Source organism: Halichoerus grypus, chromosome 2 (genome assembly GCF_964656455.1).
Source record: "Halichoerus grypus chromosome 2, mHalGry1.hap1.1, whole genome shotgun sequence".
Lineage (NCBI taxonomy): Eukaryota > Metazoa > Chordata > Mammalia > Carnivora > Phocidae > Halichoerus > Halichoerus grypus.
In genome coordinates, this window is record NC_135713.1 from 103,328,409 (window position 1) to 103,355,713 (window position 27,305).

At 34.1% G+C, this 27,305-nt stretch overlaps 1 protein-coding gene across 1 annotated transcript in view; it reads left to right on the top strand.

The window, feature by feature from the left end:
* The window catches only part of ADAMTS6 (ADAM metallopeptidase with thrombospondin type 1 motif 6), a 295,911-nt gene that overhangs the window by 26,680 nt on the left and 241,926 nt on the right, over positions 1-27,305 (top strand). The window contains exons 6-7 of the mRNA XM_036117447.2: positions 321-404; positions 908-1,053. Of these exons, the coding sequence (XP_035973340.2) occupies positions 321-404; positions 908-1,053 (230 nt within the window). The remainder of the gene's footprint in view (positions 1-320; positions 405-907; positions 1,054-27,305) is intronic.

Here is a 27,305-nt window from a genome sequence, read left to right on the forward strand (position 1 = left end):
AATATGACTTTTTGAATGGGTCGTATTAAATCTTGTTTAAGAGGTTTTCTTTAACTTGAAACATCAGCTCACCCTCTTAATTACTATGTTGTAGTTCAGTTTTAGGAGAAAATATTTCTTGAGGTAGATTTGTATACAAATCTTTTATGGAGGCATCTTGAGGGTAGAATTCTAAGTGATATGAGATAAAATAATATCTTTTTATATACAAAGTGGTTTAATTTATGAAAAATTGTTTTACCATTCTTTAAAAAAATATTAAACAATCAGCCTATGATTTTTGTCTGACTTTGTGTCTTTTCTTATTTTCTGGAGGTCAGGTTGCCAAACTTTACCGTGATTCCAGCCTAGGAAACGTTGTGAATATTATAGTGGCCCGCTTAATTGTTCTTACAGAAGATCAGGTAAGAATGAGTTAGTTTAGAAATCTAAAACCCTTAACAGACAGGCTGTAGAATTATGTATTATAAATAAAATATTTTATTATTGATCCTTTTAGGAAGTTCTAGTTGAATATGATTTTCATCACTAAGTATTTAATATTTTAAGCAAATTTTAAGTAGTTTATAAGAATATACCTCCTATGTCATGTTAAGGCTCTATATATGTATATTAGCTATATGTTTCAGTATAAAGATGAGCATTTGTTTGGCAGATCTAATAATAGTGGTTTTGGTTGCTGAGAATCACATATATTCACATGATCATTAAAGCTGGAACTGGAAAGAATATTCAGTAGTACACTAAATTAACTCTAGGTCAGATATTACAGAGATAAAAATTGGCAAGAGATTATTCCTAGAAACCACTGCTTCTAATTATAGTCCCACTTTAGTTCTTCAAAAGTTTTAACAACTGACCTTAGTAATTTGTTTGGAACATTTCTGGTATGCATGTTGTATTGCAGCCAAACTTGGAGATAAACCACCATGCAGACAAGTCCCTCGATAGCTTCTGTAAATGGCAGAAATCCATTCTCTCTCACCAAAGTGATGGAAACACCATTCCAGAAAATGGGATTGCCCACCACGATAATGCTGTTCTTATTACTAGGTATGGTTTGTTGCAAATATTTTATCTTTGATTGTTGTGTTTAATATTTTAACTATATTTGGTTTTATCTAAAGTCTCATTCAGGTAATGAATATATTGAAAGCAAATGGTAATTTGTTAATCACCACTGAGAAGGAATATATTACACTATTACTGTGTTTGCATCAAATGAACCAAATAAGAAAAAAGAACAAATTTAGAGTTGACTTAGAAATGTAATAAACATCTTTCCTTCAACTAATATCTATTCATAAGGTTTAATTGGAAGCACATGTATGTTTTGTTAATTGAACAAAATACATAATAAAACAAAGATTAAAAAGTATGGGATTATAACTGAGTCATCACTCTTGGTTATAAAATACATTAATTATTCTTACCTCCAAATTGTTAAAAGGGAGGACATCAATAGTTACACAATTTACTTAGATGAGTGTTTATTTAATTAAAAATGTTTTAATTAAGGTATAAATATAAAGAAGCACATTTATTACATTATATGTTGAATAGCTTGCTTCTCAGGGTAAAATTATTATTTGATGATAATGCAATTAATTCATATATTTCTTTCCGGTTTTACATAACTTGTTCAGATCCTTTTATTCCTTACTCTCCAACAAGAATTCTGTGAAGTAGATACCATTATTACTTTTCCCATCTAAAAAATGAGGAAACTAGTTTAAAATACTTAAATCGCTCAAGCAAGTGAGAGTGCAGGTCTCAAACCCTGATGATCCTGTCTTCTATGACTGTGCTATCTTAGACTACTGTCTTAGTTTTTTTATACCTTAATTATGACTGGTTAGAAGCATGCTTAAATCATTTTAAGATGAACTTGTCTTTTGACCTCTTATCAGTATTTAAAAATGAAAAAAAACAATAAGCAAAATGGAAGCATTATTCTATCTTGGTGAAATGAAATAGCCTTTGTTGTCTTGATTATTTCTTTTAATTTGCAAGATAGTACTTAACAATGGTGTGCCCATTGACTCTACATTAAACTATATGGCGGGAATGTAAAGTTATGTGGCATCAGAATCTTGAGATCCTGGAAGATAATGTGAATTTAGCTTTTTAAAAAATGTTCCTGTTAACTAAGTTGTAGAGTTAAAGCTTCTCGGTTTATTTATTTATTTTTTCAGTTATAATTACTTTAATTGACTTCATCTACCTGGCACTGTAAGCTAGAAAATTTTGTTTATGACATACTTGCAAATAAAAACAACATTGTATGGGTTCTGTATTCATATGTGTTGACATGTCAGTCTGATAAATTCTGCAATTCCTCAGAGTCTTGTGGTCTGGAATGATTCCCAAATATATTTGAGGAGTTAAAAATATACTAAGAATTGTACAAATATAGAAACCTTTGTATAAAAAAATATATATGGATATGATTAGTGTCAATGAAATTACTACAGGAGAATGTTTTTTATATATGGTTAGCAAAATGATCACAGATAATTTACATTGGCTTCTGTGTTTATATTTATAAAGTCCAACTCTCCCCAAAAAGGCAATGCCCACTGGGCTCCTGGTGCTTTATATTTTTGTTATTGTATGTGCATTCAGTTTTTAGCTTTTGCATCAAATGACAATAGCTATACCAACAGTGCACGTTTATAAGTATTTGAGTCGTGAAATATATCTGGGCAGTTAGCCATCTTTTCTTTGCACTGGCTACAATATTCAGCTATCTTGTTCCTCTGAATTGGCCCAGATATTTTTCTGATCCTCTGCAGAGTCCTTCCTTGTTTCTATAAGCTATTTTAGAGTGCCTTTTTGATGCCTGAGGTTTGAACATAAAATTTTCTTTTTAAACTTGTCTCCTAATGGTCGGACTAGTACTAGAAATGATCTCAGGATTTAATAGGACAGTACTTTGAAGAGCTCATATATCATACCATTTTCAATTAGTTATATAGTGGAGGCTAGAAAAGTATCTCTTTGGGGCAGCATAGAGTGCCTTTTTGAATTGTTATAGTCTCAAAGTAACTTTGAGCTTATTTAAACGTCTACTTATTTAAAAGTCTAATTGTCTTTGAATTATTAAGGCCATGGAGTGACATCTAAATCTGCTGAATATCATCTCTAATATTTAGAGTTTTTGTTGGGTGGTTTACCATCTTGATTCTTCCTTATATACTTTTAATTTGTGAAATTGAATATATCTTTAAATCATACTGCTACTTTTAGTAAAAATTCAAAGAATTTTTATAGATGCTCATATATTAACGCTTTTCATTGCTTCATGTAACTCACTCATTAACATATTCAGGATTATGACTTCACCATTTATAGGTAAGTTCATGCTTGAAATGTCAGCTCACTAGGGAGAATGTATAATGTGTTTACTGAGAATTCCAGAGAAAAATTGATGGATATGTTTATCTCCACTAGGCCAAATTTTATCTCAGGGATTTAAATGTTTTAAGCAGAAAACCATTTGGAACTGTAGTTACTTAGGTAATAATAGTTGCTTTTGAAAAAATGAAAGTATAAAAACTTAAAATACTATCTCCTCTTAGCAAATAATATTTTATTTTTTTATATTGATATAAATTTAAAGCAAACTGTGCTCTACAAAGCTATGAGATCACTGTGACTAGACAGAAATAAATAAGCAGTATAAAAAATTTAAAATTCTGGGGGCGCCTGGTGGCTTAGTCAGTTGAGCATCTGACTTGATTTTGGCTCAGGTCATGATCTCAGGGTCGTGAGATTGAGCCCCGTGTGGGGCTCCGCCCTGAATGAGGAGTCTGCTTAAGAGTCTCTCTCCTTCTCCCTCTGCCCTGCTCCACTCATACACTCCATACACTCTGTCTCTAAAAAAAAAGTTAATTAATTAAAAAATTTTTTTAAATTTTATTTTATCTGGTATAAAAACTACTGCATTAACACCAAAGAGTATATTAAAAACTATTTATATACACACATATATTTTAATTTTTATATACATTTATTTTTATACATAAGTGTTTGTATATGTGTATATAATGAACATCTGTTATATACCAGCTAGCTTTATCAAATCTTTTTTTAAACATTGAAGTATAATTGACAAAGTTGTATATACTTTAAGTGTACAATGTGATGACTTAGTGTGCCTAGATGTTCATATATCTCCCCAGATTTTGAAAGTTCTCAGCCATTATTTCCTTAAATAAGCTTTTTGCCCCTTTCTCTCTCTCTTCTTCTTGGACTCCCATGATGCTAATATTACTTCATTTGGTGATGTTCCATAATTTAGGTAGGCTTTCTTCATTGTTTTTGTTTGTTTGTTTGTTTTTTCTTTTAGTGGGTAGTATCAAATGATTTGTTTCCAAGTTCATGGTTTCTTTCTTTTGCTTGATATGTCTGTTGTTCTCTATTGCATTTTTTAATTTCATTCATTTTATTCTTCAGCTTCAGAATTTCTAACGGTTCTTTTATATAATTTTGATCTCTCTTTTGAATTTATTATTTTATTCACATATTCTTTTCCTGATATCATTGAGTTGTGGATCTGGGTTCTTTTGTAGTTTGCTGAACTTTTTAAGAACAATTATTTTGAATTATTTGTCTGTCAATTTGTAGATTTCCATTCTTTGCACTCAGTTACTGGAAAATCATTGTATTCCTTTGGTGGTGTCATGTTTTCTTGATTTTTCATCTTTCTATAGCTTTGTGTTGATGTCTGTGCATTTGATGAAATAGTCACCCCTTCCAGATTTTATGGAATGGTTTTGGTAGAGAAAGATCTTCATCTGTGGACATAAGAGTGCTGGCTGGGTTGAGTATGGTGTTTCTAGCTCTGGAAAAGTTCCAGCAATGTAGTCTCTATTCACCTTTGTCGGCTGAGATTAGCCTTAGTGAAGATTTCAGAGTTCCTCAATGGTCAAGGCTGCATTTGTCTGCACCAGCAGTAAAGGCAGTTGGGGACCACCTGATCTCTCTTTCTTTCATGGGGGATGTCATGATGGAGGGGATTTCTCTTGAAGCAGGGTCCAGCTTGCAAGTACCCACATGAGTGTTGGTAGTACTGATGTCTGGTATGTGGGGACATTTGGTAATATGACACTATATAAGTAGGTCAAGAACTGATTAATATTTTGTATTCGAAACTCTAATAAACAGAATTTAAGAAGATAAAATAGAACTGTATATATACACTTAAAAAGTTACACATGTTGGGGCACCTGAGTGGCTCAGTTGGTTAAGCATTTGCCTTCTCAGGGAAGGCATCGAGCCCCATGTCTGGCTCTCTGCTCAGCAGGGAGTGTGCTTCTCCTTCTCTCTCTGCCTGCTATTCCCCCTGCTTGTGCTCTCTCCCTCTCTCTCTGTCAAATAAATAAATAAAATCTTTAAAAAAAAAGTTACGCATGTTACAAAACTTTCATATTATTCTAATTAAACTTTGTATTGAGAAACTGTAAATTAATGGGTACTTAGAAATACATATCTACAATTTGACAGATTTAAAAATTATTTATATTCCCACATGAAGTTAGGAAGTATTCACCAAATTTAAAGTCAAGACAATTTCTTTTTTCTTTTTTTTAAATATCTTTAAGATTTTATTTATTTATTTGAGAGAGAGAGATAGTGAGAGAGAGCAGGAGCGGGGGGGGGAGAGGGAGAAGCAGGCTCCCTGCTGAGCAGGGAGCCCGATGCGGGGCTCAATCCCAAAACCTTGGGACCATGACCCGAGCCGAAGGCAGACACCCAACCAACTGAGCCACTCAGGTGCCCCAAGTCAAGACAATTTCTAAATTTATTTTGTGGCAAAAGCATTCAAGAAATCTTTTTATAGTATGAAAATCAGTAGGCATTTAGTGACATAGAGTATTCTTGCATCAGTGTTGAGCAATTAGCATGAACAGACTAATGTATTAATTTCCTGGATTTCTCTCCTATCAAATATTAGAATCATGTTTTCTATCTTTAAGATACTAGTATATAACAATATATATTTCAGACAGGAATTATAACCTAAATTCTTTTTGGTTATAGATTTATTGAGATATAATTCATAGACCATACAGTTTGCCCATTTAAATGTACAACTCAGTGGCTTTTAGTATATTTGCAGAGTTGTGCAGCCATCACCATAATTAATTTTAGGACATTTCCATCATTCCTATAAGAAGTCATCCCCTAGTCTCATATCCTTCCCATCCCAGCCCCAGACTGAGGCAACGGCTAATCTACTTTTAGTCTCTATAGCTTTGCCTAGTCTGGACTTTTTGTATGAATGGAATCATAAAATAGGTAGTCTTTTGTGCCTGGCTTTTACTTTGCATAGTGTTTTCAAGGTTCATCTACATTGTGGCACATATCAGGACTTCATTCCTCTTGACTACATTCTTGAAAATTCAAGATCCAGACCTTTTAAGAATGCCTCTACTAATAGACTATTCTTTAATAATCATAATTCCTTTTCAGTTTTTCAATAATGAAATGCATAGGACATATAAGTACATCTCATAATACATACGCAAAAATTGCACACCAAGTCACATATTTTAGTCTTTAATTAAAAAGAACATATTTATCCTCTTAAGGGATCATGACTATTTGCTTTGTTGCTGCTGGATTTTAAAGGGATTAGAATTTCCAAAGTCAACTAATGTTTTCAGTTGGGAGATTGAAAATAGCTATAAAAAATAGTTTCTTGCTAAAACTTGGCCTATTGTGTGTGGATTTAAGCAAGTTTTCTTAATTTTTAAAGGATGTATCTATTGGAATTATGTATTACCTTCATCATTATATATTAAAACAGATAGGAAAGGAAATTAAATGTGGTACATTACCATTTATTTGGTATTCATTTGTGGATTTCTTTTTTATCCTTAAGGAAATGCCAGATAAATTTTTTATGAACTATCACTAAGCTTTTAAGAGTATACAAGTTTGGGGGCGCCTGGGTGGCTGAGTTGGTTAGGTGACTGCCTTCAGCTCGGGTCATGATCCCGGAGTTCTGGGATCGAGTCCCACATCGGGCTCCCAGCTTAGTGGGCAGCCTGCTTCCCCCTCTGACCCTCTCCCCTCTCATGCTATTTCTCACTCTCTCTCTCTCTCAAATAAATAAATAAATAAAATCTTAAAAAAATATATACAAGTTTATCGGCAGCAGCGGAATCTTGAATTCAATTTGCGGATGTATTGATTTTCTTATTTGGGTATTTTGAAGCATTTATTTTTCTCTTATCACTCTTGTTCTTTCATTCTTAGTTATCCAAATCACCTATACCATTCTTCCTTTTCCAGTTTCCATTCACTTCATCCCTGGTTTGTTGATTCCTTACTCAAGTGTGTTTGTCTAGATTCAGTTTCCATTCCAATCAAGGATTATGACAGACTTGTGCAACCTTAATTTCCTGTGCAATCTGGGACACTTTTAAGAGTGAGAGAGGGTACCATTGGCAGGTATGCCTAGACAATAGGCCCAAACTAGGTATATCAGGATTATGGTCATCCTAGACATTACTATGTTTGCTTCTTAAACTTTTAAAAATGGAAATAAGAAGATACTTTTTTCTCACTGCCCAAGGTTGACTAAATACATGCAATTTAATGAACTATCTTTATTTATACACCTTGACTAAAACTGAGGTTTATTTGTAATAGGTATCATTAAATACTTAAAGAAGGGTCTATTCTAATAAACACTTAACTTTAAGGAATAGTAAGTTTAGTATCTATATTGGTTTTATGGATGTATTTATGCAATTGTTTATTATGTGCCAAATTCTTAAGTGCTTTGCAGATGTTTAATCTTTTAAATATCACTATAACTCCCAAGTTATAACAACTTGGGAAAATATAAAGCTTTGGAAAGTATAAAAACTATTTTAAAAATCTTGTCTGCTAATTTTAGTATCTCTGTCAGTTCTGAATCAGTTTCAATTGACTAATAAATCTCTTTATTATGTGTTGTATTTTCCTGCTTCTTTGCATACCTGGCAATCTTTGATTGGATAACAGACATTGTGTTATTATACCTTTTGGGGTACTGGATTTATTTGTAATAAATATTCTAATTTCTGGGGACATCTGGGTATCTCAGTCTGTTAAGCCTCTGACTTCAGCCCAGGTCATGATCCCAGGGTCCTCAGATAGAGCCCCGCATTGGGCTCCTTGCTCTGCGGGGAGCCTGTTTCTCCCTCTGCCTGCCATTCCCCATGCTTGTGCTATCTCTCTCTCTCTCTGACAAATAAATAAATTTTTTAAAAATTCTAATTTTCAGAATGCATTAGGTTCCTTGGATCTTGATTCTTTTGTGTCTTGCTTTTAAGATTTGTTATGCCGGACAGGAGAAATGCTCAGTGTAGGGTTAATTATTCCCCAGTACTGAGGTAAGTCCCTTCTGAACACCATTATACAAGACCTTGTGAATCTTGGGGTTTTCTAGTTGCGCTGGGTGGGAATAGTCCCTTTATCCCATGTTATATGAGTGATGGGTTATGTCATCTCTAATCCTTTTGGGTAATTCTTTCCTGGCCTTGGGTTCTTCCCTCACACCCATGTGCTGATTAGAATTGTCAAGAATTTCCTTCTGGAAATTTCCAAAATTTGCTCTTTGTGTAACTTTCTCTTCTCCTATAGCTGGTCCTATAAATTCTAGCTAGCATGATCTCCCATATTTCCTGCTCTGTCTCTTCAACACTAACAGTCCATTGGGCTCTCCTGGCTTTCCCTACTCTGTACCAGGGCCTGGAAATTTTCAAGGTGATAAGCTGGGATAATGCTAGAGCTTAATTTGATTGCTGTTTCTCAGGGATCACTGTCCTTCATTTCCTGATGTCTAGTGTATTGCAAAATGATATTTTATGTACTTTGTTCATTTTTAAAATGGTTTCAGGCAGGAGGGTAAATTTGGTCCCTATTACTCCATCTTGACTGGAAATGGAAGTCCCCAGGCAAACATTTTAAAATTTCTGTGTACCCTCTGAAAGTATCTGGGAATATCCCTTTCCTTTACCCCTAAATGTTTCAGTTTGTATATTCTAAGAACAAACACATTGTCTCACATAACCATAGTACAGTTGTCAAAATCAAGGGATTTAACATTGATACAGTACTATTATTTAACAATCTGCATATCATATTTAAATTTTATCGATTGTCCTAATATTCTTTGTAAGTATTTCCCCCCTCAGGCCAGTATCTAATCTAGTGTCATACATTGCATTTATTTCTCTTGTCTTCTTCAAGATTCTCTTTTAATCCGAATTAGTTCTCAATTTCTTTTATCTTGACTTTGACATTTTTAAAGAGTACATGTATTTTTCATGAAATGTACCTTAATTTGCATTTTCTGATGTTTATTCAGAATTAAATTCAATTTATACATACTTTTCAGGAATAACACTGAGTAATATTTTGGGTTTTTTTAAGTATAGCATATCAGGATGCACATGATATTGATTTTTTCAAGTATGGAGATACGAATTTTGATCACTTGGTTAAGGTGATGTTCACCATGTTTCTCCTTTGTATTTTTCTTTTTTTTAATTAATTAATTAATTTTATTTTTAAGTAATCTCTACACCAACCTGGGGCTCAAACTCACAACCTTGAGACCAGGAGTTGCATGCTCTACTGACTGAACCAGCCAGGCGCCCCTCCTTTGTATTTTTCCCTATTTATTTAATTTTAGTTAAGCTCTATGCCCTACATGGGGCTCCAACTCATGACCCCAAGATCAAGAGTCACATGCTTTACAACTGAGCCAGCCAGGCACACCTGTTTTTCCCTTTTTAAATTAATACACGGGTTTTGAAGACTTACTTTGAAGCCCTGTAAATATCCTGTCTCTCACAAAACTTTTACTGTCTACTTTTGTCATCCATTGATGATGTTCTAACTCTCATTTCTTCTAAATTTGTTAAGCAGGAAATGTTTACATTTCACTCTCTCTCCCTTTCTTTCTATAAATAAAGACTCATATATATATATAATATATACATCTGTGGCTTTCCACTTTGGGGGATTTCACCCTGTTTTTTTAAGCAACACTCCCATTCGTCTGCAGCAGTCTGTGCTCTCCTCCAGTCGGTAAGACTGCAACTTTCTGCTTTCTATTTTGTCACCCTGCCAGTAATTAATTGATATATTCCCACATCTAACTTGATATATTCCCACAAATGTTTTTTGTAAATTTTATGAATTACTGATGAAATGACTATATGAACTTTAATAAGGTCTAACCTGTTAAAACAAGAACAACAAACACAGAAACTCAAAATTGTTTCAGTTATGTTAATTCTGTACAAATCTATTAAAATTAAAATATTGTTAATTAAATTTTAGTGATTTCTTGTATCTTGCCTCTTTTACTTCTATAATGTTTTCTTAGTTGGTTTGACTTATTTTCAGAAATGTTTGAGTTAGAATCAAAAAGTAACGAATATTTTTCTTTTTTTTTTAAAGATTTTATTTATTTATTGGACAGAGAGAGATAGCGAGAGCAGGGACACAAGCAGTGGGGAGTGGGAGAGGGAGAAGCAGGCTTCCCGCCGAGCAGGGAGCTAGATGTGGGGCTCGATCCCAGGACCCTGAGATCATGACCCCAGCCGAAGGCAGATGCCTAATGACTGAGCCACCCAGGCGCCCCATGAAGTAATGAATATTTTTCTTAACTTTACATTCCCTAGGTGATTTTGGGGGTTGGCTTTAATTCTTAACATTAATATTATTTAAGTATAAGAATTTTTTGTACATCAGGTAATCTCGGTGGGAATTGAAAGAGTTCACATAAACCAGTATATAAGTAAAAATATGAGACTAAAAGGCTGTATTTTACATGGCAGATGTCAACCAGCAGGTGATTTGCAGCTAATTAACAAGAGTATTATATTAAGTGGAATGTTTTCTGCTAACTATAACTATATTTGCAAAGAAGCCTTACTTTAATAACAGGTGTATCTTTGAGTTTAGTATTAAAGCACATGTTTTATTTTAACTGTAAGAGAAAGAGACTAAATGAATTATTTAAGATAGGCTGTTAGTAAAAATTGGACAATTAAAACCTTCACGTGTACTTACTTAACATACAAACAAGGGATAAAGGCATAATGAAATATATTAAGCAACAAGAAAAATAAGATCTTATATGTAATAATCATATATTGTCTTTCTTTCTTAAAAAGTTACTGGATTTCTAGTATGTGCAAGGCATTATCTTAGATGCTGGGATCTGGGGTGAGGTAGACAAATTCCCTGCTTTCATGGAGCTTACTTTCTAATGTATGGAAATAGACAATAAACAGGTAAATAAATACTTTCTTGACTGGCAGATTTGAAATACATTGTTAATAAAGGAAATGCTATTTCCATTCTGAAGGATTTTTAAACAAGGGAAAACAGCTATCTTTCTGAAATGATTTGAATGAAAGCTTTCCTTAAGTTGGGGCACTGACATTTTTCTCTCAAGATTTCTTCCAACTTGGGGATTCCATGCTAAGATAAAATAAGATGCACATTGAAATAATGTCACAATTTGCTGAGGAGGGAGCAAATTTAATAAGACATAAATTGTTGACCTTTCATCCCTTAATTGGGTTTTTAAAAAAATCTTCAAAATATTGGTTTCTCAAAGTAATAGTAATAAGGATTATCATCACTATTTCATGTCTACAAGTATGTACATTTTTTTTTAAGGATTTTTAATTTTTTTAAGTAAGCTCTACACCCAACGTGGCGCTCAAACTCACAGCTCTGAGATCAAGAGTGGGACACTCTACCGACTGAGCCAGCCAGGTGCCCCTACATGTACATATGTTTTTATTGTTTTTTTATACTTTATTTTTTTTATTTTAAAATTTTTAATCTTTTGTACTAATTTTAGAATTACAAAAAAAGCACAATGAGTTCTCTTATGACCTTCGTCTTGCTTCTCCTACTGTTAGTTAACATCTTATATATCAGTAATACAGTTTTCAAAACTGGACATTAATATTGGTGTAATATTATTGGCTAAATTAAAATATGCCCAAACTGAAAGAAAATACAGAAAATAATATAATGGATACTCATGTTGATTTAGCAAATGTAAACATTTTACAATATTTCTTAGAATCCTTTGAAAAAATAAGGGTTGCTCATAAAGTTGGAAGCTTTTCTGCACTCCATTTCTATTCCCTCTTTTCTTCACCTGAGATAACTACTATCTTCAAAATACTGAAGTTTGTATGGATCCTTCACATCCATGTTTTTGTGCTTTTGCTGCATCAGCATATATACCCAAAGGTTATGGTTATATAAAATATTAAAATATATATAAATAAAATATAAAATGTATTTTTAAACATATTTTTAAAAGATGTATTTATTTTAGAGAGAGGAAGTGTGGTGGGGAGGGGCAGAGGGAGAGGGAGAGAGAAACTGTAAGCAGACTCCATGCTGAGCACGGAGCCTAACCCAAGGCTCCATCTCATGACCCTGAGATAATGAAACCAAGAGTCGGATCCTTAACTGACTGCACCACCCAAGCTCCCCAATATAAAATATGTTTTTACTTTGTATTTTATATTTTAAATTAATTTATATTTAATTTTGAGTTCCCTAGGGTAAATGCATAGTAGTAGAATAGCTGGGTCGTAAGGAGTTAGCAATTTCAACTCTATTAAGTACTGGCTAAACGCTCTACAGTATGGTTTTACCAATTTACACACTCTAAAGCAGTGTAGGGAGAGTTCGAGTTTACTCCAATTTGCCTAACACAGTGCTTAGCTTTATAATGCTTCATACATTATAGTGACTAGTGTTGGTTATCAGTAAGTTAGTAATTATTATTGGACCCAAATTAATGTCATTTTAGTATTTTAAAAATTTTACTAATAAATAACAATGGATTTAGAAAGGTAATTTGTACATTTATGTATTAGGAACTTGCCTTGTCATTTGCTTCCACCTTTAATTAGTGGCTCATTGTAATGCACTTTTTAAAAAAGATTTTATTCATTTATTTGAAAGACAGAGAGTGAGCGAGAGAGCAGGAGATGAGGAGGCAGAGGGAGAGGGAGAAGCAAACTCCCCGCTGAGCAGATAGCCCAACGCAGGGCTGGATCCCCAGACCCCAGGATCATGACCTGAGCCGAAGGCAGATACTTAACCGACTGAGCCACCCATGTGCCCCTGTAATGTACTTTTTTCTCCCATGTCACAAATGAATAAAATCAAAGGTAGATCCAGGTCTATCAATTTCTTTTTTTTCCCCTGTAACACTTTATTGACATATAATTCACATACCATGCAGTTCACCCACTTAACATGAAGAATTCAGTTGTTTTTAGTATATTTACGGAATTATACAACCATCACCACTATCTATCTTAGAATACTTCTGTCACCCCAAAATGAAACTTGTTCTTATTAGCAGTCACCCTCCACTTCCCCTAGTCCTAGGAAACCTCTAACCTACTTGCTGTATAGATTTGCCTGTTTTGGATATTTCACATACGTGGAATCATAGCGTAACTGGCTTCTTTGACTCAGAATGTTTTCAAAGTTCATCAATGTTGTAGCATGTATCAGTACTTCATTCCTTTTTATGGCCGAATAATATTTTATTTGATGGGTATACCACATTTTATTTATTATTTCATCCTTGATGGGCATTTGGGTTGTTTCTTCTTTTTGGCTATTATGAATAATGTTGCTGTGAAGATTCATGTACAAGGTTTTATGTGGATGTGTGTTTTAATTTCTCTTGAGTATATACCTAGGGGGAATTGCTGGGTCATATGGTAAGTCTGTATTAACCTTTTGAGGAACTGTCAGACTATTTTCCAAAGTGGCTACACTACTTATATTCCCACCAGAATAAGTGTTCAAATTTCTCCACACCCTGGCCAACATTTTTTATTGTCTGTCTTTTTGGTCACAGTATTTCTAGTGAGTATGAGGTGGCAGCTTATTGTGATGTTTGCCTTGGATTTTCTTGAAGGCTATGTTGAGCACTGTTTCATGTGCTTATTAGCTATTTGTCTATCTCTTTTGAAGAAATATATAATGTACTTTTATTTGACTTGATTGCATTCCTCGATTGCATTTATATAGAAACTAAATATGGACATTTAACTTTATGCAAAATCAGGTTGTCACTCTGAGGAGTATATTATTCAAGTACTTACTGAATAGATATTGTTGCATAATGGAAAGTGGGCTTTGGAGTCACACAGACCTTGAATCCCACCCCTGACATTACATCTGTTCCTTGGTGAGCTTAGGGCTGAATACCAAAGCACTCTGCACTTGTAGGATGGTGTGGTGTTGATGACATAATGTGTGTGAGTACTGGGTACAGTGCTAGGTACCTGGTAGAGAGGCATAGGAAAAATTTGGAACTATTATTAACCAAATGTTTAGCACACATCAGGTTTGGAGAAGGCAAAGTATGGTGGAATCATAGAAGCGGCACTAATTTTACATGGAGGAGAGTCTAAGCATAACTTCATTTAGGGACTTGAAAGTTCTGTAGGAATTTGGATAAATGATCGGTGCCTGTCAAGAAAGAGACACTGCATGTGCAGTGATATGGAAAATGTGAGTGAGAAAATGGCCTCATTTGGAGAACTAAAAGCTCAGTATTTTTAGGATGGAAGGTGTGGGTGAGGAATTATATGAAGTGACGTGAGACAGGTAGAAATTCATTCACTGATTCATTCATTCAACCTACGTTTTTGAATTGATAAAAATAGGTCACTGTAAAGAAAAAATGTCATTGTGCTGTTAGCTGCTAGGTATTCAGTGGTGAATAAGTCAAAGAATGAGTTGGTCAGGTTTGAGGAAAAGAAGGGAAATGTAGTGATCTAAAGGGAGAATGATATGTAATAAGATAGAGAAGTTGCAGGGGCCAGACCATTTTATGTGCATCCTTGTAAGTTTAGCACCACACTATATAAATAACCATTTCCCCTATTTGTGAGTATTTAAATAATTTATTTATTTGTTTTTTAGTTAGTAAAAACAATGGAATCCTCTTTGTACACAGGTAAATATGTCCATATTATGCAATGCTAATCAAGAATATATGGACATGGAAAATTCTTCAAGAAATAAAGTAAAGCAGGCAAACAAAATTACAGAATAATGCATAAAGCATTACTTCTTTTGTGTTTAAAAAATCAACAAAACTAGAAAAAAAAGAGGAAAATTAACTTTTATTTTCTTTACATAAAGGATGACATTGGAAAAATTCAAGTGGAAAACTGACATGATCAGATTTGAAAAATGTCCCTGGCAAGGATGTAGAGGATAGATTGTGTGTGTGTGTGTGTGTGTATGTGTGTGTGTGTGTGTGTGTGTGTGTGTGTGTGTGTGATTAAGTGCTAATATATGCAAAGCAGTGGAAAATGGGTGGAAAAAATTCAATGCCTCTTTTCTCTCCAGTTCAGAAAGGCTTTTTAGAACTATTTGAATTAACATTTCACTTTCCTTTTTAACTTATCCCAAAGAAGTGGATGCCAGACAAAAATCAGAGCTCCAATGTTGGGAGATGTTGGGAGGTGTTCTTGATGAGTGAGGTAAAAGGGTAAAGGAGAAGGAGAGAAAAAAGGTTTGAAGAATAAATAAGGGGCAAACTCATTTAGAGACATTTATTAGACGTTATTCCTCTTTTTTGGTTAAATTTTCACACTGGATTATTTTGGGAGAGTATTTACTAAATTGGCTATATCCTTCCTACTCTACTCCCCCTAAATTCATCAAAAACTAGCATCCCCACAAATGATATCTTTCTCATTTCATAAATTCTCAACATCTTAATAATTGGCCAATGTTAAGGAAATGTTGACAGAAATAATTCTGAAAAGTCGTTCTAAAATAAGAAAAAGTGACATTTGAATATTTTGCCCACTTCTCGCACAATCTCTTCTCAACTTACATTTACTTTCAGTGATCTCATTCATTTTCATCATTTTAAGTGCCATCTATGCAGCTAAGTACATCCATAGAGTTTTAAGCACCATTTATATACAAATAAACATTTCTAGCCCTGATCCCTCCCCTAAACTCTGTATTTGTTGCCTGACACCTCCATGCCCCTCAAACTTAACATATCCAAAATTAAATTCTCAATCTTTCCTTTAAACCTGTTCTTTCTTTAGCTTTTATTGCTTCAGGTTTTCTCTATATGGCAATTAAAATATTTTTCCTGTTATACAGAAAGCAAAAAAGGTTCTAATTAGGAAGCTAGTATCAAGAAATTAATAACTTGACATTGGGAAATTAATATATATTAGGTTCAGCTCTCCCAAAATTTTCAAGCATTTCCTGTTTCCTCATTTTACATTGTTATTTTTTTTTATTTACTGATCTCCCGCACCTTTGGCCCTATCTCTTGTCTAAATTAGCAAAACATGCATACTTAAAAACAGTATTAAAAGGGAAGAAGTTGAATTATAGTTCTTGCAAAGGTATGTGAAGTATTTATGAGATCCTTCTTATCATCCATGTCTCTGGAGTTCTGAGTTTAACTTTCCAAATGGGTTTGGGGGCCTGAAAGATAAAATTAAAATGGTACAGTAAGTTTTCAAATGTTCCTTCAAAAAATAGTTTCTCCATTTTACTGATGCTAAATGATGTTGAGAAAGCAAAGGCTACGACATTCATATAGAGCTTTATAAGACTGTAGTGGAAAGGCTGGAAAAAGGAATAGGAAAACTATTAAAAATAATTTTGAGGGGTATAAAAATTGCTGTCGTCTCCAAAAAATACCATAAGTTTGCATTTATTCATTCATTGAGACATTCAACAAACATTTATTAAGCATTTACTCTATATAAGTTATTGGGACCACGTAACAGTCAATAAGACAGATAAAAGTCTAAGCTTTTTCATCAGTCTTACACAATTCACAGCGCTCACCATAGCACATACCCTTTCCAATGTCTATCACCCAGCCACCCCATCCCTCCCACCCCCCTCCACTCCAGCAACCGTCAGTTTGTTTCCTGAGATTAAGAATTTCTCATATTAGTGAGATCACATGATACATGTCTTTCTCTGATCGACTCATTCCGCCCAGCACAACACCCTCCTGTTCTATCCACGTCGCTGCAAATGGCAAGATTTCATTTCCTTTGATGGTTGCATAATATTCCATTTGTGTGTGTGTGTGTGTGTGTGTGTGTGTGTGTGTGTGTGTATCACATCTTCTTTATCCATTCATCTGTTGATGGACATCTTGGCTCTTTCCATAGTTTGGCTATTGTGGACATTGCTGCTATTAGGCAGATGCTTTAAGATACTATAAGATGCTATAAGGCAGATGCTTAACCGACTGAGCCACCCAGGCGCCCTCATATTATTGACTTTTAAAAATGTCTCCAGTTTAATGATTTAATTTTAATGTTGTCCTATTATTTAGGGTTGGTTCATTATTATTAGTCATTCAGTATTATGATGGTAAATAATATTATGTATATAGTAAATTTATTTTTAATCTCATATTCACCTTCTGTTTCTTTTTTCCCATTGACCCTATTTCTTCCAATGGCAGTTCCTCACATCGTCAATTTTTTTTTTCTTTAGTATTTTGACTGTGATCCTTAGGCTAGCTAGGAAAGCTTTGATTTCCTACTTTTTGTACACATGCAGTTGAATATGGACGGAGCCTGCCCTTTGAACTTCTCACAGGTAAACTCCCTAGGAAGACATCAAGATTGATAGATAGCAAGGTACTTTATTGTGTAGCAGTGTCCTCAGGAAAACTCATATATGTAAAATAAGTTGCTTAGTAGTTTTCAGAAAAAAGTAAGCATATTATCTACACAACTTGAGTGTAGCATATAAATAAAGGAATCATTTTGGTGCTTAGCAGGCAAGAACTCCTTGAAGTCCTTTAAATGTGCTCTGGGTTTCCTACTTTGGTGTGTAAGTACTTCTACTTTTCCATAGAGTTGTAGAAGAATAATGATTATATTTGTGGGTCTAAATGTTTATTAAGTGAAATGTGACTAAAAATAATACTTTCTCAGTGTGTACTTAGTGAACTTTTCTAGTGGGGAGAGAGGAAACAAAACTAATTTCAAATCATGTTTTATTTTTCTTTTAAATTTTTATTTATTTAAATCTCTACATCAAATGTGGGACTGGAACTCAAGAACCTGAGTTCAAGAGTCCCATGTTCTTTCGACTGAGGCAGCCAGGTGTCCCTCAAATTATAGTTTTGAAGCGACCCTGTTATATTAATTCTCCCTTTTCATAAATAATTTCTTTTTTTTAAAAGATTTTATATATTTGTCAGAGAGAGAAAGATAGAGAGAGAGAGAGCACAAGCAGGGGGAGCGGCAGGCAGAGGAAGAAGCAGGCTTCCTGCGGAGCAGGGACCCCAATGCGGGGCTCCATCCCAGGACCCTGGGATCATGACCTGAGCCAAAGGCAGATGTTTAACCAACTGAACCACCCAGGCATCCGTTTCATAAATAATTTCTAATAGCAAGAAAAGTTTGTTGTAAACATTTCTGCATTATCTTAATTATAATTAGAATTTTGATTAGTTATGTTTTATTTTCAAAACTTATCCTTTTTTCCAGAAGTATAGCTATTTATAATTTTTTTCAAATATTGTTCTGAGTCATACTGGCATATTGACTTTTACCTGCATTTAGCTGAATTTGGTTGTCTATCTACTCTTATTCTAAACTTTGTGTTTGTTTGCATACCAAATATGTATTTGCACATCTATTAACTTCTTCCTACTGTTATTTTTATGCTTTTTATAAGCCTGTTATATTTGCCAGTTATTATAATCTGTCCCAGTTTGAGGTATCAGTGCATTTATAGAGGAAACCAAAACATAGTTATCGCATTTCCTTTGGATTGGGTTTTTTGGTAACAATTTTATTTAGATACAATCCACAGACTATACCATTCACCCATTTAAAGTATATAATTTAGTGTTTTTTAGTATATTCAGAGTTGTGCAACCATCACCACAATGTACCAATTAAACCGTTTGCTTATTTGTATTTTTTTGCCTGTGTTCTATTTATTTGAAAGTTAAATATTTCATTTTTATTCTTTTAATGATTACTCTTGGCATTTTTTCAACCTTAACAAAGTAAAGGTAATCAATAGTAATCTTTCATAAACAAATTAAAACCCATTAAAACATGTAAGTATCACCACTCCTGGACTTTCAGGGTACTGTTATTCTGTATTTTATTTACAGTTCTTTGTAACTCCACAAACTAGATATTACCACCACCATGCAACCATCATTATAACACCACCTTCACCACTGCAATTTTTATATAGACAACAGTTTTTTTAATTTATTTACATATGTACCAATTTCTTTCCTCATATTTCTTTCTTCTGTACTTCCTTGCATATTAGAGATAATTTTCCTTTTCTCTGAAGTACAATTTTTAGAAGTGTCTTTGGAGAAAGTCTGTTTGTAGTAAGCTTTATTGTTGATCTGGAAATACTTTTATTTTGCCCTAGTTTTTCAAAGATAGTTTCACTGGGTTCACAATAGTAGGTTGATTGTTCCTTTCTCTTAATATTTTGAAAAGAATATTTTATTCCCTTTTGGTTCCCATTGTTGCTATTAATGTGTGAGGTCAGTGTGATTGTCATTGTAGTGTGATTGATCTATCTCTGTAGCTGCTTTCAAGTTCTTCTCTGTATCTTTGCTGTTTCGAATTTCTCTGAAGAAGTGTATTTCTAGGTATTTAACCTTCTTAGTATGGAATGTGCCTTTTGTATCTTGTGGATTCATATCTTTCATCAGTGCTGGAAGTTTCTCAGGATTAGATTTGCAAATGTATATTCTCTTCAACTCTTTCTGTTCTCTCCTGGGTCTCTTTAGATGTATTTCCAAACTTCTCATTTAGCCCCCTGTTCACCTAATCTTTTTTCCTGATCTTCATCTACTTGTCATTCTGTGCAACAGTCTGGGTAATTTTTTCATATCTACAAGTTCCTGATTCTCTCTTTAGCTTTGATTTATCTGCCATTTAACTCATTCGCTGAGTTTAACTCATTCACTGAGTAACTCATTCACTGTTTAAAAATTATATATTTTTTCTTTTTTAGTTCTGTTTTGTTTTTCTCAAGTCTGCATGGCCATTTTTGACATTCTCTTTTTCCTTACTTTTAAAATATTTTATTCTAGTTTTTGTTTTTAAGATTTAAGTTTCATTTTCTTCATCTATTCAGTTGCCCTATATAAAGCTAAAAGTAGATTAATCTTAAATCTCTAATTGAACTCAAGTCGTAAACTTGCCTTTACTCTTTCACATTTGTTTTTTACTTTAGAATAAGATAATGATATTTTAAGAAGATATAAGTGATAATGGCTGAATTGACTAGGTACAGAGAGACCAGTTAAGAGGCATAAATAAACATGGCATAAATATACTGAAGAATTCGATAGTGGGAAACAGAGACATCACAAAGATAATTCTGGATTATTATCTGTGAGAACAAAGAAAAGTAGTCAAAAATAATACCAAGTTACAACTTGCAGGATGAGCATGATTTTTGCATTTACAGGTATGGGGAATGTGTGGGAAAAGGTATGGGAAAAATAGAGTTAGTGGCTTTAGAACGTGAGAGTAATGGTAGGACATTAGGGTTGAAAGATCCATTAGGTAAGAGAAAATGCAGGTCTAGCATTCAGAAAGTGTAGGTGTGAATATCATCGGGAGAAAGATAGCTGAAAAAAAAAGTAGAAAACCATCCAGAGGAATCAAATTTAAAAGGGACTGAGACTCAGATATAATTCAAATTAGGTCCAATGTAGAGCCAATTGAACAAGACAAATGGTATAGTTAAGAAGTCAGGTTAAATCAAAACCATGAAACAGCTGATAAATTCATTGACACTGTAAGTTTTACTTTCTTTTCCTATAGAATTGACTTGAGATTTTTGAGTGTACATGACCTTTTTTTCCCTAAATAGGCCAATTTCAAATAAACACAAGAAAAGATGTTCAGCATCACTAACTTTAAGGAAATACAAATTGAAATCATGACAAAATACTTATACACATCCATTAAAATGGCTAAATTTAAAAAACAAACAACTGACAACACTGAGTGCTTGGAGGCCACAGGAACTCCCATACCTTGCTGGTAGGAGTTGAAAATGGTATGGCCACTCTATAAAACAGTTTGGCAGTTTCTTATAAAGTTAAATGTATACTTACCAATGACTCAGTCATGCTCTTGGGTATTTATCATAGGGAAATGAAACTTGTGTTCATACCAAAACCTGTACATGAATGTTTATAGAAGTTTTAGTCATAATCACTCCAAAGTGGAAACAACCTAAATATTCTTCAACAGGTCAATGTTACTCAGCAATCCAAAGGAAGGAGCTGTTGACTCATGGAGCAATTTGGATGAGTCTCAAAGACATTATGCTAGTCTCAAAGGTTATGTACTGTATAATTACATTTATATGACATTTTGGAAAAGATGAACATATAGTATGCAGATCAGTGGTTGCCAAGGGTTAGGGTTAGGGACATGGCGTGAGTATAAAGGGATAGCAGGAGGGAGTTTTTTTGGAGTGATAGAACTATTTGATTGTAGAAATGGTTACACATTTATGTATGTGTTAAAATTCATAGAACTGTACACCAAAAGTTAATTTTAGTATATGGTAATTGTTAAAATAAAAAATTTTAAGTGTCTTTTTTTTTTCCAAAAAGGCAATTGGCAACAATCAAAAAAATTTAAGCACATGTTTTCTAAGGAATTCTATTTCTAGGAATATATATACCTATGCTGTCCATATGGTAGCCAGTGACCACATCTGGTAACTGAGCATTTGAAAATTGGCTCACCTAAATAGAATTGTAATTTAAGTGTAAAAAGCAGTTTGGATTTTAAAGAATTACTACAAATAAAAGTAGGTACAATATCTCATTACTAATTTTTTACATTGGTTTACATGTTGAAATGGTAATAATTTGGACATAATAATTTAAATATAGTATATTTTAAAAATTTAAAAAGTAAGCCATTTTGTGCCTTATGGATGCAGTATTAATGTTTACTTGATCCATTACCATGTTTCAAAATATATTGTCATAGATCATTTGTGGAAAGGTGTTCTGAGAGCTTTAATCTGAAATGCAACTGTAATGGAAATGCCACCTCCTCCAGCTATGCTCACTTAGCACTGGTAAATGTATAATCATTTACATATTACTCTAAGAGTTTTGATACAGTGAGATCAAAGACTGTTTATTTTATACACCCATGGTCCAAGCATCTATTGATAATATGATAAACTATTTGTAAATACCTAATTTTTATCTATTTTATTTTATTATGTTATGTTAATCACCATACATTACATCATTAGTTTCTGATGTACTGTTCCATGATTCATTGTTTGCGTATAACACCCAGTGCTCCATGTAGTACGTGCCGTCTTTAATACCATCACTGGACTAACCCATCCCCCCACCCCCCTCCCCTCTAGAACCGTCAGTTTGTTTCTCAGAGTCCATAGTCTCTCATGGTTCGTCTCCCCCTCTGATTCCCCCCCTTCGTTTTTCCCTTCCTACAATCTTCTTTTTTTTTTAACATAAAATGTATTATTTGTTTCAGAGGTACAGGTCTGTGATTCATCAGTCTTACACAATTCACAGTGCTCACCATAGCACATACCCTCCCCAGCCCCCCATCCCTCCCACCACCCACCACTCCAGCAAACCTCAGTTTGTTTCCTGAGATTAAGAATTCCTCATATCAGTGAGATCATATGACACTTGTCTTTCTCTGATGGACTTATTTCGCTCAGCATAACACCCTCTAGTTCCATCCACGTTGTTGCAAATGGCAAGATTTCATTCCTTTTGATGGCTGCATAATATTCCATTGTATATATATACCACATCTTCTTTATCCATTCATCTGTCGATGGACATCTTGGCTCTTTCCATAGCTTGGCTATTGTGGACATTGCTGTTATAAACATTGAGGTGCACGTACCCTTTCGGATCCCTACATTTGTATCTTTGGGGTAAATACCCTGTAGTGCAACTGCTAGGTCATACAGTAGCTCTATTTTCAACTTTTTGAGGAACCTCCATACTGTTTTCCAGAGTGGCTGCCCCAGCTTGCATTCCCACCAACAGTGTAGGAGGGTTCCCCTTTCTCTGCATCCCCCCCAACATCTGTCATTTCCTGACTAGTTAATTTTAGCCATTCTGACTGGTGTGAGGTAGTATCTCATTGAGGTTTTGATTTGGATTTCCCTGATGCCGAGCAATGTTGAGCACTTTTTCATGTGTCTGTTGGCCATTTGGATGTCTTCTTTGGAAAAAAAACAGTAATTTGAGGGGCACCTAGGTGGCTCAGTCGGTTGAACGTCTGCCGTCAGCTCAGGTCCTCATTGAGCCCCGCATCAGGCTCTCTGCTCAGTGGGGAGCCTGCTTCTCCCTTTCCCTCTGCCTGCCACTCTGCCTACTTGTGCTCTCTCTCTCTCTGTGTCAAATAAATAAACAAAAAATCTAAAAAAAATTAAAAAAATAAAAATAAAAACAGTAATTTGGTTCATAAGTGAATAACACTGAGTACACTTATTCTTTATATATAAATTTGTTTTTCGAACTAAAACTGCCCATTTAATTGTCTACTTCATGAGTTCTGGAGTAGATCTTTTGGGGGAAAGGGGGTTTCAACAAAGCTTTGATTTATTCTTTTTTTAGGCTCTCTACTTCAAAGTGGAATTTTCCTTGCTTGATTACACTTAAGGGAAGGGGTGGACATGAAGGGGGAAAATCAAAGTAAGCTATGCTTTAGAAAGAAAAGAAAAGAAAAAGCAATCACAGCCTGGAAAACAAATTTGCCTCTTTAGTTTTATATTGTTTCAGCTAAACCCTGTGATGAGGTAATTCCTAGTGAACTACTTATTTCTTACAAATGCTGCTCTTGTGTTGCTATCTTGATGTTTAGGAAAGAACAAATTAAGATGCAGAGTCAATACATGTTTGATGAGTTAGGTAGATTTGTTCATTGTTGGTTTTGCTTTTTAGATGTAAAATGTGGAAGAGTTCTGAATAATGGGCTTTTAGATTTTACTTTATTTTTTAAGTGGCAACTATTAAAGTTTAAAATAAATACTAAGTAAATGGTATTCATAGTTTCACATTCTGTATTTTGTAATTAAAATTGGGCAGGAATCCAAAAAGACAAAATTTCAAATACATTAGGGTCTTGTTTTTTATTCTTTGATGATTTTCATCCTAGTTTGAATTTGAGATTAGTTTTGCTGGAACAACAACAAAAACCCAAGAAGAAAATATTTTATCTTAAACAATAGATTTTATATAGGCTTTTGCTTTTGATTGCTGTTGATTATCTGCTGAACAGTGTTACCTTAATTTTAGGAAGGAGGCCTTACCTTTTAACTTTTGTTTGATTTTAAACCAGCAATATTAAAGTCTTGCTCTAGAAATAAAAATGTTACAGTCTCAACTGCTGAAAATAGAAACTACAATGGGGTATAGTTTATAAAATCCTCTCCCTTGGGGCACCCGGGTTGCTCATTTTGTTGAGCCTCGGACTCTTGGTTTCTGCTCAGGTCATGATCTCAGGGTAATGAGATCGAGTCCCGCCTTGGGCTCTGTGCTCACTGGGGAGTCTACTTGAGATTCTCTCCCTCCTCCTCCCCCTGCCTTTCCCTCTGCTCGCACCCTCTCTCCTTCCCTCTCTCTCTCTCTCATAAATAAATGAAAGATCTTTAAAATTCTCTCCCTCTTTTTAAGTAAGAGACCCTGAAAGTTGGGTTTAGAATGCTTTCCCTTTGCAGAAAACAGTTTGATTTGTGTTTAACCTTGATCTATATAGTTGATGATTTAATTTGAGTTTGGAATATGTATATAGAGATCATATTTATGTATTCTGTTAATACAGAATGTTTTTTCAAATTTAGTTATTTTCCAATAGAAATGCTTGGGACTTTTTGATTTTTTGTGCCCCTGTGTGCATGCACACGCACACAAGAAATTTCTTTATTCTTTTTTAAAGATTTTTTATTTATTTGAGAGAGAGAGAGCAGAGTGAACGAGAACATGAGTGTGGGGGAGAGGCAGAGGGAGAAGCAGGCTCCCTGCTGAGCAGGGATCCTGACTCGGGACTCGATCCCAGGATCCCAGGATCATGAGCCAAGACGAAGGCAGACATTCAACCGAGCTACCCAGGCGCCCCCACACAAGACATTTCTTAAAGAAATTTACAGTCTTTCAAACTAATCCAGAGGTAGAATTGGGATGGAATTATAGGGAACTGTCACTTATATATTTCTGTAATATTTTATTGTTTTGTGTGTGCCAGGAGGACATTACTTTGGGAAGAAACAAAAACAAGAGGCTTTTAAAAAAGTAGTAATTTTTATGCATCCTACACTGATGCTGTTTATTTCATTTTTATAGTAGCTTTTTAAGGTAGATTTTTCCATTCATTTGAGAGAAGTATGATCTATAAATACAAACTCATTACATTTTCTGGGTTGGTGCTGTAGCAAATCTTACAGCCTACTGTGTATTTCTCGCAATTTGCTCTGATTTCTCCAAAATCATTGTAAAATACTCTCATTGTTTTGTAGAATTGACTAACCCATAAAAGCAACCTGTAATTATTATGTCATCTTTTTTATAGCTTTTATTTTCTACTTCTCTTCCTTTATACATGCTCACATAATTGTAAGCTGCCACTGATCATTTTTGGGAAGATAACATGAATAGCAAGTGATTCATAGCTCTCCTGTGAGAATCATACTCAAGTTATATAGAAGTTTTTAAGAAGTATGCTGTCCACGCAAATATTAAGGTGTGACATATAAAATTTTATAACTTGTGACATTCATTTTGACAGTCATCATTGCATTCACAATTATAATATCAATTATTATTAGTGCTCACAAGTGTGTAATATTGATAATAATTTGCATCTGACCAAAAGATTGCCTTTACAAAATGATCTTTGAAATCCAGTGATGACAAGTGAACTAAATATTTTTCCTTTCTAATATGTCAGAATTACCTTCCAATAATTTAGAGAGATGTGTAGGGAGTAAAAAGTGAAAGGTTACTCTTGGGATATTCATTACAATTATGATTAAAGATAATATGGCCTAATTATATTGCTAAAGTCTTCAATGTTTCCTACATGTAGCTAGCTCTTCTTTAACATGTGACTATGAAGTGAGAATGTAAATTTGTCTAAGAATTTTAATTTTAGCAGATTTTACACTTTTATTTTTATTTATCTTTTATTTTCATTTTTTTTTTGTTTTCAGTTTTTATTTAAATTCTAGGGAGTTAGCATATAGGGTAATCTTGGTTTCAGGAGCAGAATTTAGTGATTCATCACTTACATCCAGCACCCAGTGCTCATCATAACAATTGCCCTCCTTAATACCCATCACGCATTTAGCTCACCCCCCACCCACCTTCCTCCATCAACCCTCAGTTTGTTCTCTATATTTAAGAGTCTTTTATGATTTCCTTCCCTCTCTTTTTTTTCCCTTTCCCTATGTTCATCTGTTTTGTTTCTTAAATTCCACATATGAGTGAAATCATATGGTGTTTGTCTTTCTCTGACGACTTACTTCGCTTAGCATAATGAACTCTAGCTCTATCCACGTTGTTGCAAATGGCAAGATTTCATTCTTTTTAATGGCTGAGTAAGATTCCTGTGTGTGTGTGTATGTGTGTGTGTGTGTATCACATCTTCTTTTTCCATTCATCAGTTGATGGACATTTGGGCTCTTTCCGTAATTTGGCTATTGTTGATAATGCCGCTATAAATATCAAGGGACATGTGCCCCTTCGAATAAGAATTTTTGTATCCTTTGGGTAAATACCTAGTAGTGCAATTGCTGAGTCTTAGGGTAGTGGTATTTTTTAACTTCTTGAGGAAACTCCATACTGTTTTCCAGAGTGGCTGCATGAGTTTGCATTCCCACCAACAGTGTAAGAGGGTTCCCCTTTCTCTGCATCCTCCCTAACATCTGTTGTTTCCTGAGTTGTTAATTTTAGCCATTCTGACCAGTGTGAGGTGGTATCTCATTGTTGTTTTGATTTGTATTTCCCTGAGGCCAGGTGATTATTGAACAATTTTTCATGTATCTGTTAGCCAGCAAATCCACATTTTAAAAATTGAAGATTTTCTAATAAAGAATCAATAGAATAAAATGTAATAAATAATTTTGAATCTTAAGGTTTTGGTGGAGCTTCAAAAATTATTGAGGAAAAGGGCGAAGAATATAAGATATCAGATTAAAGGCTAAGAAAGACA